Consider the following 19,075-nt stretch of genomic DNA (forward strand, 5'->3'; position numbering starts at 1 on the left):
GCAGATCTTGGAAACCAAAGTCTAGATTAGAGTTGTTCTGGAAAAGCACAGCAGGTCAGGCAGCATTTCGAGGAGCAGGAAGATCGATGTTTCGGGCAAAAGTCCTTCATCAAGATTGAAGGCAGGGGGCCTCCAGGGTGGAGAGATGAATGGGAGTGGATGGAGCTCGGCAAAAGGTAGCAAAGAGTACAATAGGTGGATGGGGGTTGGGATGAAGGTGATAGGTCAGAGAAGAGGATGGGGAAGATAGCAAAGAGTACAATCAATGGATGGGACGACGAAGGTGATAGGTCAGAGAGGAGGCTGGAGCGGATAGGTGGGAAGGAAGATTGGCAGGTAGGACAGGTCATGAGGATGGTGCTGAGTTGGAAGGTTGGAACTGAGGTAAGGTTGGGGGGAGAAATGAAGAAACTGGTGAAGTCCACATTAATGCCGTGTGGTTGAAGTGTTCTGAGGCGGAAGATGAGGCTTTCTTCCTTCAGGCGTTGTGTGCTGAGGGATAGGCGGTGGAGGAGGCCCAGGACCTGCATGTCCTCGGACGGGAAAAAGAAATGTTGGGCCATGGGGCGGTGGGGTTGATTGTTGCGGGCGTCCTGGAGATGTTCCCGAAAACGCTCTGTGAGAAGTCATCCAGTCTCTCCAATGTCGAAGAGACCACATCAGGAGCAACGGATACAATAAATGAAAGAGGTGGATGTCATTATCCAGATTTCATGTGCACATTTCGCTTGTCCAGTGCAGGCAACCGAATCTTTCTGAATCCACATCTAGTGCATTCTTCCGCAAAGATTTAGCACCAAAATGTAGTGCATAGCGATATATTAGCGACAGCTACATGATTCCAAGTCAAAATGCTTAATGGGCTACTCTCAGTAAGTTCTTGTCTCTCTGGGAAATCAGTCAAAAGCAGTAGTAGTGCCTAAAACTAAAAACGCCCTATGAATAAGAGTGGCTGTTTACATGGAATCTCAAATTTTCTGAGTAATTCTGTTCGCACCACCATCCACGAGTGTCTGATTCTACTTTATATGGTCACCAGTTTCCTGGCACGAGTCATCCACTTTTCAACACAGAAGTCAAGTAATGTGAGCAGTTGTAATTCACAAAAATAAATACCCACTCCGCTTTGGAGCAAATTGCAAATAGAAATAATCACTGGAATTCTCAAATATATGTGTCATGGAAACAATTACATCTCTGATCTTAGATAAAACGCTAACATTTGCAGTTCCCTGATGCAAATCGAGGCCCACTTTTGCTTTGACAATTTAATTACATGTGGATCGCAGAATTTACTCTTGTCATCTTCCATGATACATGATATTTTATTATATTTTTACACTTCTTCCAATTCTGTTTTTATATCAATCAATAGTCTCCAATTGTGCGGCTTATACCTTCGAAGCCTCACTCTCCAATTGTTGTTTTTCTTTAGTTCTGAGTCCCCATGGTTCCAAACTCCTGTATATGTTTCTCACACTGAACCGTCACCTCAGTCCCCCCACGTCACGATGGTTAATATGATCATCTTTACCTAAATTTCTAACGCTTTATTTCCTACTGTTTAATTCCCTGTGCTTCTGTCAGCTTTTTGTCCACTGACTCCCTTTACTTTTACTCTCTTAGTCTCAATCATTTCTTGCCTGAATCTACATACGCAAAGAAACAAGTATTTATCACTTTGCTCCACAAGATGGCAGTCTGACGATCCTATCCTACAGGGATCCTTGACCAACACAGTCCATAATTTGCTGATCATTGCCTTAGTAGAAGGAATCTTGTCAATCATAAACAGCCAGTGCAATTAAGTAATGTCTATCCGAGCTCAGTCACAACAACAGGCTCCTTAAAGTAAATTCATTGACATCAATGCATCATTTGTAAATTCAATGACACTGTTCACTTACTTCATAGACTCTGCCTAAATATAGGAAGATAATTGATTGAGAGGGCCGAACAGACACGGCGTATGTACTTGCTCCCGCATTGCAGCTTCTTTAAATAGAAAGAATTGTTAATGTCAAATGTGCTTCAACACCACGTACAGAACTATAGCAAAACGAAATATTCACCTTTGATGCTTGGAACTGGATTTGACCGTAGCTTCAATGGAAGTGAAGTTCACTGCCTTGAATGTGCTTCACCAGTAATACAACAGGTACTGCAGAGGCTTTTCTTATTGGATGAGATAAATGAGATATCTGTCTCAAAGCCTTGTGCCAGTGAGAACGTGTAAACTACTTGGATTGATCAATTACTCTGGGTAAAGGCACACATCTTCCTTGTGATCAAAATCACACTTTTGATTAAACACTCGATTCAATCACAATTAAACCAATTCGCCAATGATATAAATCAAAGAACTGCTGATGCTGGAGATCTGAGCAAAATCAGAAATTTATGGAAAAACTCAGCAGGTCCGACAAAACAGTTTTAAACAGATGGTTAACATTTTTAGTCGAATGACCCTTCGTCAGTGCAGAACACTTGACTCGAAACGTTCATTCTCTGTTTTCTTCTCTCTCGTAATATTCCTGATCCACAACTTTCATGGACCAGCAAAATGCAGGGAAATAAATGGCAACTTCCACGGCTTTGATTTCAGGTGAATATTTTCTGTAAGGATGAATTCGCCATAAATACAGATGTCTTCTACTTTGTAGCCACTGTTACTGGGGCGACTGTACTGTCCCAATCGCAGCAGATGCTTCCCCAGGAGGCGGAATCAATTGAAATTGAGGAAAATGCTTGTGTTTTGTTATAGTAAAAAGTCAGGTCTGCAGATGCTGGAGATCAGAGCAGAAAATGTGTTGCTGGTTAAAGCACAGCAGGTTAGGCAGCATCCAAGGAACAGGAAATTCGACGTTTCAGGCCAGAGCCCTTCATCAGGAATGACGAGAGGGTACCAGGCAGGCTAAGATAAAAAGTAGGGGGGAGGGACTTGGGGGAGGGGCGATGGAGATGTGATAGGTGGAAGGAGGTCAAGGTGAGGGTGATAAGGCGGAGTGGGGTGGGGCGGAGGGTCAGGAAGAGGATTGCAGGTTAGGAGGGCGGTGCTGAGTTCAAGGGAATCGACTGAGACAAGGTGGGGAGGGAAATGAGGAAACTGGAGAAATCTGAGTTCATCCCTTGTGGCTGGAGGGTTCCCAGGCGGAAGATGAGGCGCTCTTCCTCCAACCATCGTGTTGTTATGTTCTGGCGATGGAGGAGTCCAAGGACCTGAATGTCTTCGGTGGAGTGGGAGGGAGAGTTAAAGTGTTGAGCCAAGGGGTGGTTGGGTTGGTTGGTCCGGGCATCCCAGAGGTGTACCCTGAAGCGTTCTGCAAGTAGGCGGCCCGTCTCCCCAATATAGAGGAGGCCACATCGGGTGCAGCAGATGCAATAGATGATGTGTGTCGAGGTGCAGGTGAATTTGTGGCGGATATGGAAGGATCCCTTGGGGCCTTGGAGAGAAGTAAGGGAGGAGTTGTGGGCGCAAGTTTTGCATTGCTTGCTGTTGCAGGGGAAGGTGCCGGGAGTGGAGGTTTGGTTGGTGGGGGTTGTGGACCTGACAAGGGAGTCACAGAGGGAGTGGTCTTTTCAGAACGCTGATAGGGAAGGGGAGGGAAATATATCCCTGGTGGTGGGGTGACGGAAATGACGACGGATGATATGATGTATATGGAGGTTGTACCTTCTCCTATCTCTATTAGGTGCTGCTAATAAGCAGTGACCTGTGAAAATATTTTTCTGGTGTATGTCCTGCGCAGACGATTATCAGGACTCACCACTCTGCAAACAGAGAAGGATTCGGGACATTGTGTGGGAACGTCACCATCTAATTTCAACAACTAAACGTTGGCAGTTAAACTACTTACTTCGTGATGTGGAGCAACCGGTGTTTGACTGGGGTGAACAAAGTTTAAAATCACACAATTCCAGCAAATAATCCAACATGTTTATCTGGAAGCACTTGCTTTCGGAGGGCTGTTCTGCCATCAGTTAGCTGTGGCACATGACCATATGGGCGAACGTGAGGACTGCAGATGCTGGAGATTTGAATCCAGAGTTTGGTGCTGGAAAAGCACAGCATGACAGGCATCTGCAGCACAGAAGGTATGACCCTTCATCCGGAATTGGCCCTGCTCCACACCTACCTGATGAAGAAGCAGCATTCCAAAAGCTAGTGCTTCCTAATAAATCTGTTGGACTATAACGTGGTATTGTGAGACCATGTAATTAATTCATGTCATTAAATGGACAGGATGTCTGTCTGCCGAGTTAGAGGGCAAATTGTCTGTCAGGTCAGATCGAGAAAAAAACCATCTGTCAAGTCAATTAGACATCAAGCTCTTTATTGAGTAAGTTAGAGATCCATTTGTTTCTGCTTTCAGTGAATGATTCAACCTTCTCTTGGGTCAGTCAAGAACAATATACCTATATTTAGACATGCTTTTTTCCATAAATCGCAGTCTACCATTCATGTCTCTCTTGTCTGAAATAAGCATCGAAATTCAGCTTATCATACTGCATGATTCATAGGAAGTGACATCAAATCCATCGCAGCCAATGAGACCAGCTTTTCTTCTCCGAGGTTTTGCAGATTTCTGTGGCACAGAAAGGTCTCTCGCATTCCAGAGCAATAGCAATGCATCTCGCCCTTTTCTCTGTCATCTGGATTATTTACATTTTTGGTAAGGATTTAAACTTTAAAAGATGGATTAATGTCTGAAGAATAAAATCGTGAAACAGTGCACTCACATAAGGCAAGTATCGGAGCTGGAATGGAACACACTTGGTTTATGGTGTGCACTTCTGGCCTTTCTCTTACACGAGGAATGAAGGGACAGAAAGCAAAGCATAAACAGATTTATGGATACAGTGATGGAAAGGAGAGATTACAAACTGACAGGAAACAATGTGAAGGCTTGGTGTCCTTTCTCTCTTACCACAAAGTCTAAGGGTAACTTAAATGTTGTCAGTACACAGATGAAAACATTTAGATTCTGGACTTGGATAGGAAGTTTAGCTAGATATCAGTTAAAATGTGCTTGGCATTCCACAATGAATGTCTAGAGTTCACAAGATGATGTATTTAAGAAGAGACCAGATGAAAGGGATGCAGAGAAAAGTGTGAAGAGCTTTCTTAAGGGAATGAGAGGAGAGAAGAGGAAGGATTCTTGTGTCCATTATGCACATGGACATGGGCGCAATCTATCAAATCAGCTCTTTCTACTCTAATTTCTATACCGTATTTTAGGAAACAACGTGAATTTCCAAATGTGGTTTGTTCATTCGAATACTTAACTGTTAATTTCTCACCTGTGTTCCAGACCTGAACAATGGAGATTCTGTTACTCAGCGTGAGCTTTCTCTCACACGGACAGAGGGAGAAGATGCCTATTTAAACTGTACCTACACTGACGATGCTGATTACTTGTTCTGGTACCGCCAGTCCCCAGACAGACAGCCTGAGTTCGCAGTCCGGAGGCTTACGAGTGGCGGTGCAGTAAAGAAAGCGGATTTTGCTCAGGCCCGGTTTTCTGATGAAATCCAACAGTTGGAAAAATTGTACCAATTGAAAACCTCAGGGCTGCTACTGTCTGACACCGCCGTTTACTTCTGTGCAATGAGGCTCACAACGATGCAAGACAGTGAAAGACTCGTACAATAACTGCTGTAGCCTGTTGACGGTTGAACATAACAGCGAGTCATACACTGATATTTCGGTGTATTTGACTGAGGGGAAATACCCAGAGGACAATCCAGGTAAACACCATTTCAAGTTGGTCATAGCGAATAGTATTCTGATTATTATATTGAACTCGAGTGGACCGAATTGGTTGCTGTTTATTTGGGAACTCCCTACTGACACTCTTCGAGAATACAAGCTCTGCAATCTGCCTGGCACTACCCAAATCCGTTTACCACTATTTTGGGGGATAATTCATAATTTTTCGACGTGAGATTCCAGGATGTAGTGTGAACAGCAGACCGCCAAGTGATGAAATTCCCAATAATTTCAGTAACCTGATTAAACACCGTTCAATGTTAAAAATATACATGTTAAAGAACAAAAATCCATATATATAACACAGTAAACGGGGATATTTTCAGGATATAACGAGAGGATAATGAACAATGATATTAATAGCAATAATCTGAAAGGACAGGCGTTACCACTCTTGGTCAGAACACGTTATGAATATGAAACCTCAATTGAAATAAAAATAAAAACGTTAGGGAACATCAGAAAGGCTTTTATATATCTGAATTCAACAGGAATGGATGTAAGCGAATAAAGATTGTTTTTTATGTTTCTTACCGATTCAGTGATGCATTCCTTTTTCTGTTAAATAGTCATGAATGACTGGAAGAGGAAGTTAATTCATATATTGCAGAAAGTTCGTCTGTCACAATAGTTTAATGTATAAAATGGCAGAAATTCCTTAGCCACATTTTGAATGATGTTCAGAGGTACACTCTCTCTAATGCTACACATTTGTTTTTCTGTTGTTAAATATTCGGAAATGTCTCAATTCAGTTCGTTTGAAAATGAGGTTAAGGAAATCCTGATTTCTCTGCACGCTGCAAGGCCCATGCATCTTCCACTTCTCATTCCGTTCATTTTGTACCATTATAGCAATGTTTTTGTCCAATGCTCCCTCTGGTTCCTGTTACTCTGTCTCTTAATAATACACGCCGCTGGCCAATAGCCGCAGCTCAACAACAGCGAAACTTCCCTCACTGTTTGAGGTGTCCAGTGATCCAAAAAATCGAGTTGTCACAACTCAAAACTTCCTCTGATGGCATTTTGATAGTCAGTGATATAGATTAAGAAAATCGGAGATTTACCAGGTTCCTGACAGTAGAATTGCAAGATATACATATTAACTGCTGTCAAACAACTGAAACGAACAATCACTGAATCTCCTTCAAGTTGTGTCATGGTAACCAGCTTCTGAGTTCGGATCTGCAAAATTAACACCTGCAGTGATATAGCAAGTAAATGGTATTGAAATGACGATTCTAATCAAGACTCACGATCAAAGGGTATGTTGTTAGACACAGAAACACAACTAAAATGAAGATTTCTATGGCCAAGGGTAAACATGAATATGAATAGTTGACATGAAGATTGGTTGGAACAAAACGAAGCACAATTGTTTCAACTGAAACAAAAAAAAATGTGTCTTTTCCGATCTCCATCCCGATTGAATGATCTTTGTCACAGTCATCAGTCATCACCCAAGCGGCTTCAGATCCTTTGTTCTCGATTCATGACATCAAAGAGCTGGCACATGAACACAGATTGCGAGCTGGAGGAGGCCATTTTGCGCATCGAATTTGCTCCACTCGTGAAAAAGAACATAGTTGATCAACCTCGCTTCTGGACAAATCCCAAACCACTTCCGTCTTTTAACGCACACTAGTCTATCAATGTAAGTTCCAAATATACACAAAACTATGGAAAAAAAAGAAAATTCTGATGACCGAATGAAGCCAAAACGACCATTGACTTCAATTCTGGTCTTTGGCAGACTCAATCTGGGACATTGATAGGTAATAGTTAATGTTGTGGCATCAGGACGCTCTTCAGTGATCATGAACCACTCACACAACAATTCTATCACAGGAATCCACTGGAGTATCTGTGTGTGACCCGCTGTTACAAGCTCCCCTGAAAATGCGGTAGGTGTCAGCCAGAAGCCAATTGTATCAGCCATTCGTTCCAAGCACATAACAAATCACGGTATCAGATTGCAGCAGCTACAAGATGGGCAATTGGTACTACTTCTCTGACTGCAAGAGAGCATCAATAGACCGAGCTTCAATGAAACCTGCGTTGAATTCAGTAGCAAGGCTTTTCTTCATCCAAACTGTGAACTCAGGCTGTTTGCCCAGTTACTGACAGCACCAGTTGAAAGAGTACATATCATCGATGCAGGTTAAGTTGACAGTAACATCGCCTGAGTCGGTTTGTGTGATCGAGGGATACCGCTGAGTGACAGAAATTCCATCATTCAGATATGGAACGCAAATACTGAGAAATTGGAAACCAGCAATTAAATGTTCGAGTGAACCGAACTGAAGGAGTCATTCACAGTGTTACCAAAATAATAGATTGGATTTAGAAGGGAAAAACAATCTCATTCGGCCCTGATTTAAATTTAAATAGCAATTCCAGGTAGGACACTGTCTAGCTGAAATATATAAAATGCAAAACCTCATTGAAAATGTTGTTTCAACATAGGTATGGATCTGGATATTTTTGTCTCTCACCGTTTTCTCTTGTGTGAATTTTCCAAATGCAAACGAATTTCTGAATGCAAATAGCATATGCGTTCTTAACCTGCTGATTCAACCTAATGAGAGGCGCTTCAATCCAGAAAAACAGCAGCAACAGGTATGTGGGAAAACTGTCACGTTCAAGGCATCCTGCAGGCATACAGCACTGTGAGTTGGAAGTATATTTCTGTTTATTCTTTGTCGCTCCGTCTAAATTCTGGAACTCAATCCACATTGCCATCGCAATTGTACCGAGTGCCAAGGAGTTCAAGATTTTAAGAAGTGACTCATTATTTCTACCCTGAGGTAATGAGTCTTCGACAACAAATCCTATCCCAGTGAGCAACATTCATATTGAAGGATTCAGTTTAGTTTTTAAAAAAATGCAGTTCCAAATCAGAGATCTGGAAACGACCATGTGCAAGATCAGAGACAGAGCAAGGAAGTGAGAAAAAAAATGAAAGGCAATGATAACTGAGAGGCATGAGGCCGGATGTGAGTGTACCGCCGGTGTTTTCAGCCTCACTGAAAGTGACAATTGGTCAGACTTTACTATGCATTGTTTGCAAAGACTCAGAAATCACTCCTAATCAATTAACCAAATTGGCTCTCTGTTTTTTTTATGATGCTCTCTCTTGGTTTATTAATGTGCTTAATGGCCTCCAAGAGGGCGAGAGTATCCACACATTCTCTTCTTTTTATGATGCTCCCTCTTGGGGAATTGACGGGGTAAATGGTTCTCATTTTATGAGGGCATCTCCTCATCCTGTTAGCTTAACAGATCAAAATATCACTTTTAAACCAAAGCAATTGGAGATTGCATCTTTCTGTGCGTATTCACTGGTGACTGTTCAGAGTGAATGTTGCGTTTTTATTCAAAAGTCGAATATAATTGACATTCTCACTCAACAAAATTGCAACAGAAAAAAATACTTATCTCCTATGACAAACTGTCCTAGGAAATTGGCAGAAACAGCCCAATGGTGGCACTGTGCCTTGCTTGGAGCTTGGCTACTAAACAGGCAATCCAGTGTTCAAATCCCAGAAGTGCCTCTGCCTGAGTTGCAAACACCTTCCGTTAAAATTCTTTCGAATCCAATGTAATTTATCCCACCAGCGATCTTAGGACTGATTGCAATTGTTATCCAAAAATGCTTGAACTCTGAAAAAGTGCGAGAGAATTGAATGATGGTCAACAGGATACTTTAAAAAAACAGGCAGGAAAAAAATAATGAAAATTGCACGCCAATTGGACTAACACGAATTGTTGGAAAGTTATTAGAATGAATTCTGAAAAACGTAAAGCATACATTTGGAATATTGCTTTCTAATATAACAAGTCACTTGATTTCATGAAATGGAAATCACATCTCATTAATTTCTAAGTGTGATTAAGAAGTGACTCATTATTTCTACCCTGAGGTAATGAGTCTTCGACAATAAATCCTATCCCAGTGAGTGACATTCATATTGAAGGATTCAGTTTTGTTAAAAAGTACTTGCAGTTCCAAATCAGAGATCTGGAAACGACAATGTGCAAGATCACAGACAGAGCAAAGAAGTGAGAAAAAAATGAAAGGCAATGATGACTGAGAGGCATGAGGCCGGATGTGAGTGTACCGCCGGTGGTTTAAGCCTTACTGAAAGTGACAATGGGTCAGACTTTGGATTGGATAGTGGAGAACCCGTAGATGTTTTCATTTTGACTTCCAAAATACGTTCGACAAGACACATCAAAAAAGATTAACTCATGCAATAACAGCCCCCGGGGTGTTGGAGGTAACATATTGGCATGAACAAAGAATTCGATGAAGGGAAGAAACAGCAAGTGGGGAAAAGTCATTTTTCGTTCTGATGACCTGTGGTCAATGGGGTAACGCAGGTATCAGTGCTTGGACGACAAATATTTACATAATGTATTGTATTGGAGGAAGGAAGCGAATGCACTGCAGCCAAGTTTGCAGATGGCACCAAAACAGGTGGAAAGGAAATTGTCAGAAGGGCACAAACAGTTTCAGTTTTGGAAAGTAAAGAGGTAAAATGTGACATTGTTCATTTTGGAAAGAAGAACGAAACAGCATGCTATTATTTAATTGGATTAATAACTGTAGAAAGATACAACACAAAGACATTCTGGGACAGTAAGCTAGTTCACAGGGGCAGCAGGTAATCAGGAAGTCTGATGTTAAAAGAAAGGTATAATTTTGTTTGAGTCTGTTCAGCGAAAGTGCACTGGGGTGATCTCTGATCTGGAGAGATTTTCTTACGATCAAAGGTCAAACAAGTTTAGACCATACATCCTGGAGTTCCAAAAATGAAAAGTGATCATGTTGAAACTTGTAGGATTTTTAAGGTACATGAAAGGGTACGTGCTGAGAGGAAGTTAGCACTCATAGGAGAATGTCCAGACAAAAGGATCAATCACAGAATAATGGAGTGGTGCCTTGAGACAGAATGCAGAAGAATTTCTCCTCTCAGGGAATTGTATATCTTTGGAACGTTGCCAAAGGGAGCTGCGAGGGCAAAGTACCATTAACAATAAGTCTTAAAATATTTTGAAGTACGCCTGTAAAATGATGGCAGTTGGATTTAAAATGTTTTCTTGATGGGTGATCGCTATGACAATATGTATTCCTTCGACATGAGACGGCTTCTTATTCATTCGTGAGATGTGGGGTGTCTCTGGGAAAGAAGCATTTATTGCACTTTCATAATTGCTCTTGAACAGAGTGGCTTAGAAATTTACACAGTTGCAATTTCTACCACCAGACTAACTGGCTGCAGAGCATTACTCCGAGACTCTGGATTACTCTTACAGTAATACTTACCCCCGCACTTGCAATCTACATTGTATCATGTTGTTTGGTTAATGTTTCTTTCATTATTTATGTTTTCTGTATGAAAATGATAAAAGAAATTTTGCCTGATCTAAAAAAAACATGATTCTTGTTTAAATTTGTTTCAATTAAATGTAATTTTAAGATTATATCCGTTTGTGAAGTAAAAATGATGGACAGGCTGGTCGTCCCAGCTGCAACGCCAACCATTCCAAAAAACAAGACGGTAGAAATGGCATTGATATCAAGAATGTTTTTCTGTGTTTAAACTTCCATCCAGATCAAACAACTTGTAACTATAACGAAACATATAGACTATTGAACCATGATAAGTAATGTCTTCCACGTTTAGAGGTCACGTCACAGACTGGAGACATTGCCATCATTGTTTCCAATCCATGAGCTCGGAGAGCAGCTGAGAGTCAGCACACACATCGTCAAATTCAGTCTACAGTAACTCGGCCCGTAGCTTCTATTTCCTGTTCTATGCCTCTCTTCCTCTCCTTATCTCTGAACCAACTGCGTTCTTGAAGAGAATGCTACCACTTCGCCAACTTTTTTATTGATAGGATCAACCACGCAGCCAGTTCCGGATCTGACTTTCTGCTCTGATAGACAATTTCCTGTATTGCAGAAATACAGAGTCAGAAATCAAAATGGAGAAATGTCACACACAGTTCTTCATCATTGAATGCATTCTCAGGAAGTAGCTCCATCGCAGAAAAAAAATGATTGTTCCAATACGAATGTTAGTGTTGGTCGACGTGTTACTGACCATTATGTTGATCAATATAAGGCTGATGTTGATTGTGTCTTTTACTATTTATATGTTAGAATGAACGAGCATGATACAGTGGAACATCCTTTTTCTGTAAAGACGCTTGGAGAGGCAAAGAATTTCACACTAACCTTCAATGTGACGAAGAGCAGCTCCATGTTTTTTGTGTACTGGTACAGTAAACGTCCTGAACAGCCTCTACAATACAGGTTTCAGCTTATTGGGAGTGATGTGCAAAAAGATAACCGCATCACTGATTGATTCTCTTCTATGTTTAATAAGTTTGACAAGATCACCAAACTAAAAGTCAGCAACATTCTCATCTCTAACAACGCTGTGTATTTCTGTGCTATGGAGCCCACATTGTTGCAGAGCTGCAGCCAAAACGGTTTAAACACTCAACCAGAGAATTCCAAGTAGTGCTCACCAGGGGGCGTTCTCACCCCAAGAAACAAAAACAGCTAGGAGAGAACCATGAAACCTATTACTGATGATAAAACACAAAATGCTGAACATGATCAGAGAAGATTGTCTTGCAGTGGTTTTTTTTTATGTCTGCAAACATTATTCATGAGATCAGGTAACTCGATAAGTTGTTCTCTGACACTTGCTGGTTTTTGACTTCAAAAGTGAACGAAGTGAACTTTGCGAATACCATCCTTATTCTTCAACTGTAACGTAACCATTTCCTTCTCAGAGAATTAACATCACTTCACAGTAAGCAATTTCGTCTTAATGAAAATCTGTTCTCCTCTGACAGCTATAACCGAAAATCTTTGTCAGAAATACTCTTAAGCTTCTAGGATGCTGTTGCAGCATCACGGTTCCTGGTAAATGGATAGTATTGTACCACACTCTTCATTGTGTCTTGTGGATGTTGGGCAGACTTTGGTAGTCAGATGGTGAGTTACTTGCAGTGTCATTCTTACCCGCTGACCGACCCTTATAGCCTTTATGTTGAAACGGTTGACCTCAGCCTCACTGATCGAGATGATATTTACTTTCCCACGGTCAAAAGACAGCGTGTAGCAGCCTGTGGTCTGATTGCCCTCGTATATCGAATCGACAAATGTCAGAGCCTTTGGCAGTATTTGTCGGCACTAAGCAATCATATCCTCAGTACCATTGGAGAGCTGACATGAAGTTCAACCCGTCCTCTTTCGAGGGACATCTGATCAGATTTTGAGCTCTATTCCCCACAGAAAAGTGCTATAACAAAAGAAACAACATTCAACCACAATGATTTGCGGAATGGTAAAAGATGGTTTCTCATTGAAAAATAAAATTCACACAATATGAAGTACATTAGAGCTCCAAATGGGAATATGTGATTGCTGGACATTCTGCACATGGCCATGAAGATGCAAAAGACGCAAGTCAATTAGTCTGTTGTTTCCAACCCAGGAGTTGCTGGCAATAACAGGATCTCAGCGATGGCACTGAAGGAGCAAAGGGGAGGTTTTGACATTCTCCTCATATATAGCGAGAATGGTGAGCAACATTTTCAACAACCTGATTTTTTATAGGATGTAATCAACAGACATCATTTAATGTCACGCTCATGGATTGGCTACCTGCTGAAATCAGGAGAGAAAGGAATGGCACGATCTCTGACTCTCTCTCTCTCTCTCTCTTTCTCTCTCTCCCCAACTCCCTCCCTCTCTGCCCTTCTCTCTAATTGTGCACCAGTGGATGGAATACATCACAAAGATTTAATCTTTCTCAAATTGTCAAATTTGAGAACTTTAGATCCGATATTATTATACTTTTCACTGATTCGCTGTCTCAGAATTCATGATCCCTTTCGTTGATGCATCTTTAACTACGTGTCTTCTTCAGACATTCATTCAGTGCTTCATAATTTTAATTACAGGGTGTAGTCGCTATGGTCCTTCATCATTATTGCTCCATTGGTGTTATACAAACAAGCAAAATTTATGGATTAACTTTGAAATGGATGATAAATAAAAACTCAGCATGGTTTCTTCACGTTCTGCTGGTAGACTCTGGTTTATATTTGTTCAAGCTGTCAAACTCTGTGTTCATTTCAACCATTATTTATCCTGTCTTTGTTGTAACGTATTTTACAGTAAAAAGGATGTCGATTTCAAGTGGAGCTTGGTTCACCAGTGTGACAGAGATCGAGACAAACAGGAAAAGAAAAAGGAATGTTGAGAACGACAAAGTAATAAACAGAGGAAGTTAATGTCAATAGCTCTCGTTAATTATCACGTAGCTGCCATCAGCGCTGACAGGGCAGCCAATCCTGCCTCGAAGGAATGTCCCATATTCTCAGTGAGCAAAGTCTGATGCTGATCTGCATTATACTTAATGTCGAATGAAATTCGCATATTTTCTGTTTAATTCTAAATGGTATGAAGACTAGGGTGTACTTCAAGAGAGTTAAAAGTAGAAGAACGACTGATCACGACATCACATGTTCTCAATAATGCAACAATGTATGCGACACTTGGTCGAAACATTTAATTAGCTCGTTACCTGGAAACCAAAACAAATTAGAATTCGGCCAATCCGTTTAAATTATACCCCGAAAGAAAACATTTTCCCATCAAGTTTGAATTGAGAATATTGACAGTCTTAAAACCATTGACACAGTCCGATACTCTGGGGGGGGGGGGGGGTATAAGACCGGTGGGAAATTGAACAGTTAAGAGGAGAACTGCCAAGTCCTAGCATGTCATAGATTGAATGAAAAAAATTGTCTTAAACGTACCTCTATGATCAGTAACCTGCAACACAGAAATTTCTAACAAGGAAAAAATAATACACAGGAAGATCCGAAGACAGGAACCTACAGCTGACTAGCATTAGAGGAGAAGTGCTATTTTGTAAATCCTGATTGGGAAAATTGTTGAGATAGTATTGTAAAAGGGAATGCAAAACATAGATTATAGCTAGAAATTGTAAATAGTGGTTAGTTACTTATTGTCTGTTATACTTTATGAAATAAAGTTGTTAATTGTAACTTTAAATACTGCTTGGCCACTCGAATTCCTACGGATTACTGCGTGGGATAAATCTTTTCTGCCTTGCTGGTTTTAAATTAGCAGGAGACTTTACTCCATGACGTAACAGATTGGCGACTCTGGTCGGTGATGTGAACTTGCTTAGACAGATTTGAATAGATTTGGGAGTAAGAAAACTCCCAACAGATTTAAGCAGTTGCAGGTTACTGGCCGAGATATTTTAATAAAACGCAGGGGGACAATATTTTTAAAAATTTCGGTGTCTTGTGATTAATTAAATTAAAAGTGAGAGAAATGGCTTTTAAAGTTGCTAACGATGTTACAGGAGTTGAAAATGATTCTCAGATTTGTCAAGAAAGTTTAGAATGAATGAAAAGTGCCATACTTTTAGAATTAGTAAAAACATTAGTTTTGATTTAACCAAGAACAAAAGTAAACCTGAAATTGTAAGAAATTGTAAGGGAATTAGTCAAACACCTCGGTATGTCGGAGAAACAGACAAATGCAGTAAAGGGAGGAAAAACCTTACATTACAATTGTGGAAAATTGAGTTAGAAGATAAACATAAAGATTGAGAGGAAAGAGAGCCAGAGAAAAGAAGAGAAAGAGAAGAAGAGGAAAAAGACAGAGGCAGTTCTTGGCTGAGCAAAGACGCAGATAGAGGGAAGGGAGACAAAAATAATAAGAGAGAGAGAAGAAAGGGCGAGAGAAAGAGAGAGAGGGGAGAGAGAGTATTTGTCCTTGAGAAGTTGTGAATTAGTTAGCAAAATCAAGTTAAGAGGATGGAGATTAAAACAGAAGTAAGTGACATATGCAAGTTTGTCAAAACTGCCACAATTTTATGAAAAATTGAAAAATTGGCTAGGCAGGTGGTGTCGTCTGATGATTTATGGGTAATGCTATTTCATAGAAAATTGGCAAGCAGAACTAGTGAGGCACATGTTGCGTTGTCAGAAAAGGTGTCAAGTGATTATGAAAAGGTTAAACAGGCTGTTTTAAGTGCTTATCAATTGATGCCAGAAGCATATGGACAGTGGTTCAGAAACACACAGAAGGAACCATGTCAGACTTATTTGAGTTCGAAAGAGTCATTTGGCAGGAAAAGGATGATAGAGTAAATGAATGCATGGCTGAGGAGCTGGTGTATGGGAGAAGGAGTCACATTTTTGGATCATTGGAATCTCTTTTGGTGTGGAGGTGACCTGTTCAAGAAGGACGGATTGCACCTAAATTAGAAGGGGACGATTATACTGGCAGGGAAATTTGCCAGAACTGCTCAGTAGGTTTTCAACTGGTAGCGTGTGTGTGGAGGGAGGGGGGCATGGAATTGTGAAGAAAGAGATCAATCTGAGACTGGTACAGTTGAGAACAGAAATGAGTCAAACAGTCAGGGCAAGCAGAGATAAGGTAGGACGAATAAATTAAACTGCATTTATTTCAATGCAAGAGGCATAACAGGGAAAGCAGATGAGCTAACGGCATGGTTAGGAACATGGGACTGGGATATCACAGCAATTACAACATGGCTCAGGGATGTGCAGGACTGGCAGCTTAATGTTCCAGGATACAAATGCGACAAGAAGGATAGCAAGGGAGGCAAGAGAGGACGGGGAGTGGCATTTTAATAAGCGATAGCATTACAGCTGTGCTGAGGGAGGATATTCCCGGAAATACATCCAGGGAAGGTATTTGGGTGGAACTGAGAAATAAGAAAGGGATGAAAACCTTACTGGGATTGTATTATAGAACCCTTAATAGTCAGAGTGAAATTGAGAAGCAAACTTGTAAGGAGATCTCTGCTATCTGTAAGAACAATCGGATGGTTATGGTATGGGAATTTAACTTTCCAAACATCGACTGGTACTGCCATACGGTTAAATGTTTAGATGGAGAGGAATTTCGTAAGAGCGTTCAAGACAATTTTCTGATTCATATGTGTATGTACCTACTACAGAAGTGCACAACTTGACCTACTCTTGGGAAATAAGGCATTGCAGTTGACTGAGGTGTCAGTGCGGGAGCAGTTCGGGGTCAGCGACCACAATTCTTTTTGTTTTAAAATCGTGTTGGAAAAGGATACATCAGATCTAAAAGTTGAAGTTCTAATATGGAGAAAGGACAATTTTGACGGCATTAGGCAAGAACATTCGAAAGCTCATTGAAGGCAGATGTTCGCAGGTAAAGGGATGGCTGGAAAATGGGAAGCCTTCAGAAATGAGATAACAAGAATCCAGAGAAAGTATATTCCTGTTAGGATGAAAAGAAAGTCTGGTAGGTAGAGGGAATGCATGGTGACTAAAAAATTGAGGGGTTCGTGAAGAAAAAAGGAAGCATATATCAACGATAGACAGCATAGATCGAGTGAATCCTTGGAAGAGTATGAAGGAAGTAGAAGTATACTGAAGAGGGAAATCAGGTGGGCAAAAAGGGGACATGTGATAGCTATGGCAAACAGAATTAAGGAGCACCCAAAGGGCTTTTACAAAAATATTAAGTAAAAAAAGGAACAAGGAAGAAAATAGGGCCCCTCAAAGATCAGCAAGGCGGCCTTTGTGTGGAGCCACAGAACATGGGGAAGATACTAAATGATTTTTTTGCATCAGTGTTTACTGTGGTAAAGGATATGGAAGATATAGACGGTAGGGAAATAGATGATGAAAGCTTGCAAAATGTCTAGATTGCAGACGAGGAAGTGCTGGATGCCTTGAAAAGGGTATAGATGGATAAATCTCCAGGACCTGATCAGGTATACCCGAGGACTCTGTGGGAAGCTAGAGAAGTGATTGCTGGGCATCTGGCTGAGATATTTGTATCATCGATAGTCACAGGTGAGGTGCCGAAAGACTCGAGGTTGACAAACCTGGTGCCACTGTTTAAGAAGGGCGGTAAAGACAAGCCAGGGACTTTTGACAGATGAGCCTGACTTCAGTGGTGGGCAATTGTTGGAGGGAATCCTGCGGGACAGGATGTACATGTACTTGGAAAAGCAAGGACTGATTAGGGATAGTCAACATAGTCTTTTGCGTGGGAAATCATGTCTCAAAAACTTGATTGAGTGTATTGAAGAATTAACAACGAGGATTGATGATGGCAGATAAGTAGATTGAGCAATATGGACTTCAGTAAGGCGTTCGACAAGGTTCTCCAGGGGAGACTGATTATCAAGGTTAGATCTCAAGGAATACAGGGAGAACTAGCCATTTGGATCAGAACCTGGCTAAAAGGTAGATGACAGAAGGTGGTGGTGAAGGGTTGTTTTTCAGACTGGAAGCCTGTGACCAGTGCAGTGCCACAAGGATCAGTGCTGGGTCCTCTACTTTTTGTCATTTACATATATGATTTGGATGCGAGCATAAGAGGTACAATTAGTAAGTTTGCAGATGACACCAAATTTGGAGATGTAGTGGACAGCGAAGAGTGTTACCTCAGATTGCAACAGGATCTGAACCAGATGGGGCAATGGGCTGAGAAGTGACAGGTGGAGTTTAATTCAGATAAGTGTGAGGTGCTGCATTTTTGGAAAGCAAATCTTAGCAGGACTTATACACTTATTGGTAAGTTCATAGGGAGCGTTGCGAAACAAAGAGACCTTGGAGTGGAGGTTCATAGCTCCTTGAAAATGGAGTCGCAGGTAGATAGGATAGTGAAGAAGGTGATAACCTTTTCCTCCATTACATCGATCACTGCAACGGCGCTGCCTCGTGCTCCCACAAGAAGGTTGAACAGGTCATCTACTTTACCAACTCCTTCCACCCCGATCTCAAATTTACCTGGACCGTCTCAGACTCCTCCCTCCCCTTCCTCGACTTCTACATTTCTATCTCGGGCGACCGAGTCAACATGGACATTTGATATAAACCAACTGACCCTTACAGCTACCTAGACTACAGCTCCTCCCACCCTGCCCCCTGTAAAAACGCCAACCCACTTTCCCAATTCCTTCGTCTCCGCCGCATCTGTTCCCAGGAAGACCAGTTCCAATACCGTAAAACCCAGATGGCCTCTTTCTTCAAAGACCGCAATTTCCTCCCAGATGTGACCGCCGATGCTCTCCATCGCATCTGCTCCACTTCCCGCTCCTCCGCCCTTGAGCCCCGCCCCTCCAATCGCCACCAGGACAGAACTCCACTGGTCCTCACCTACCACCCCAGCAACCTCCATATGCATCATATCATCCGTCGTCATTTCCGCCAGCTCCAAACGGA

The 19,075-nt window shown here is 41.4% G+C and overlaps 1 gene segment (V, D, J or C); it reads left to right on the forward strand.

Annotated features, from left to right (window-relative positions):
• Positions 1–237: 237 nt before the first annotated feature.
• Positions 238–5,653, forward strand: LOC132807040 (T cell receptor alpha variable 38-2/delta variable 8-like). The segment is given in 2 exon segments: positions 238–283; positions 5,313–5,653. Coding segments are annotated over 2 exon segments (387 nt in total).
• The last annotated feature ends 13,422 nt before the right edge of the window (positions 5,654–19,075 follow it).

This window comes from Hemiscyllium ocellatum (assembly GCF_020745735.1).
Source record: "Hemiscyllium ocellatum isolate sHemOce1 chromosome 27 unlocalized genomic scaffold, sHemOce1.pat.X.cur. SUPER_27_unloc_1, whole genome shotgun sequence".
Taxonomy (NCBI): domain Eukaryota; kingdom Metazoa; phylum Chordata; class Chondrichthyes; order Orectolobiformes; family Hemiscylliidae; genus Hemiscyllium; species Hemiscyllium ocellatum.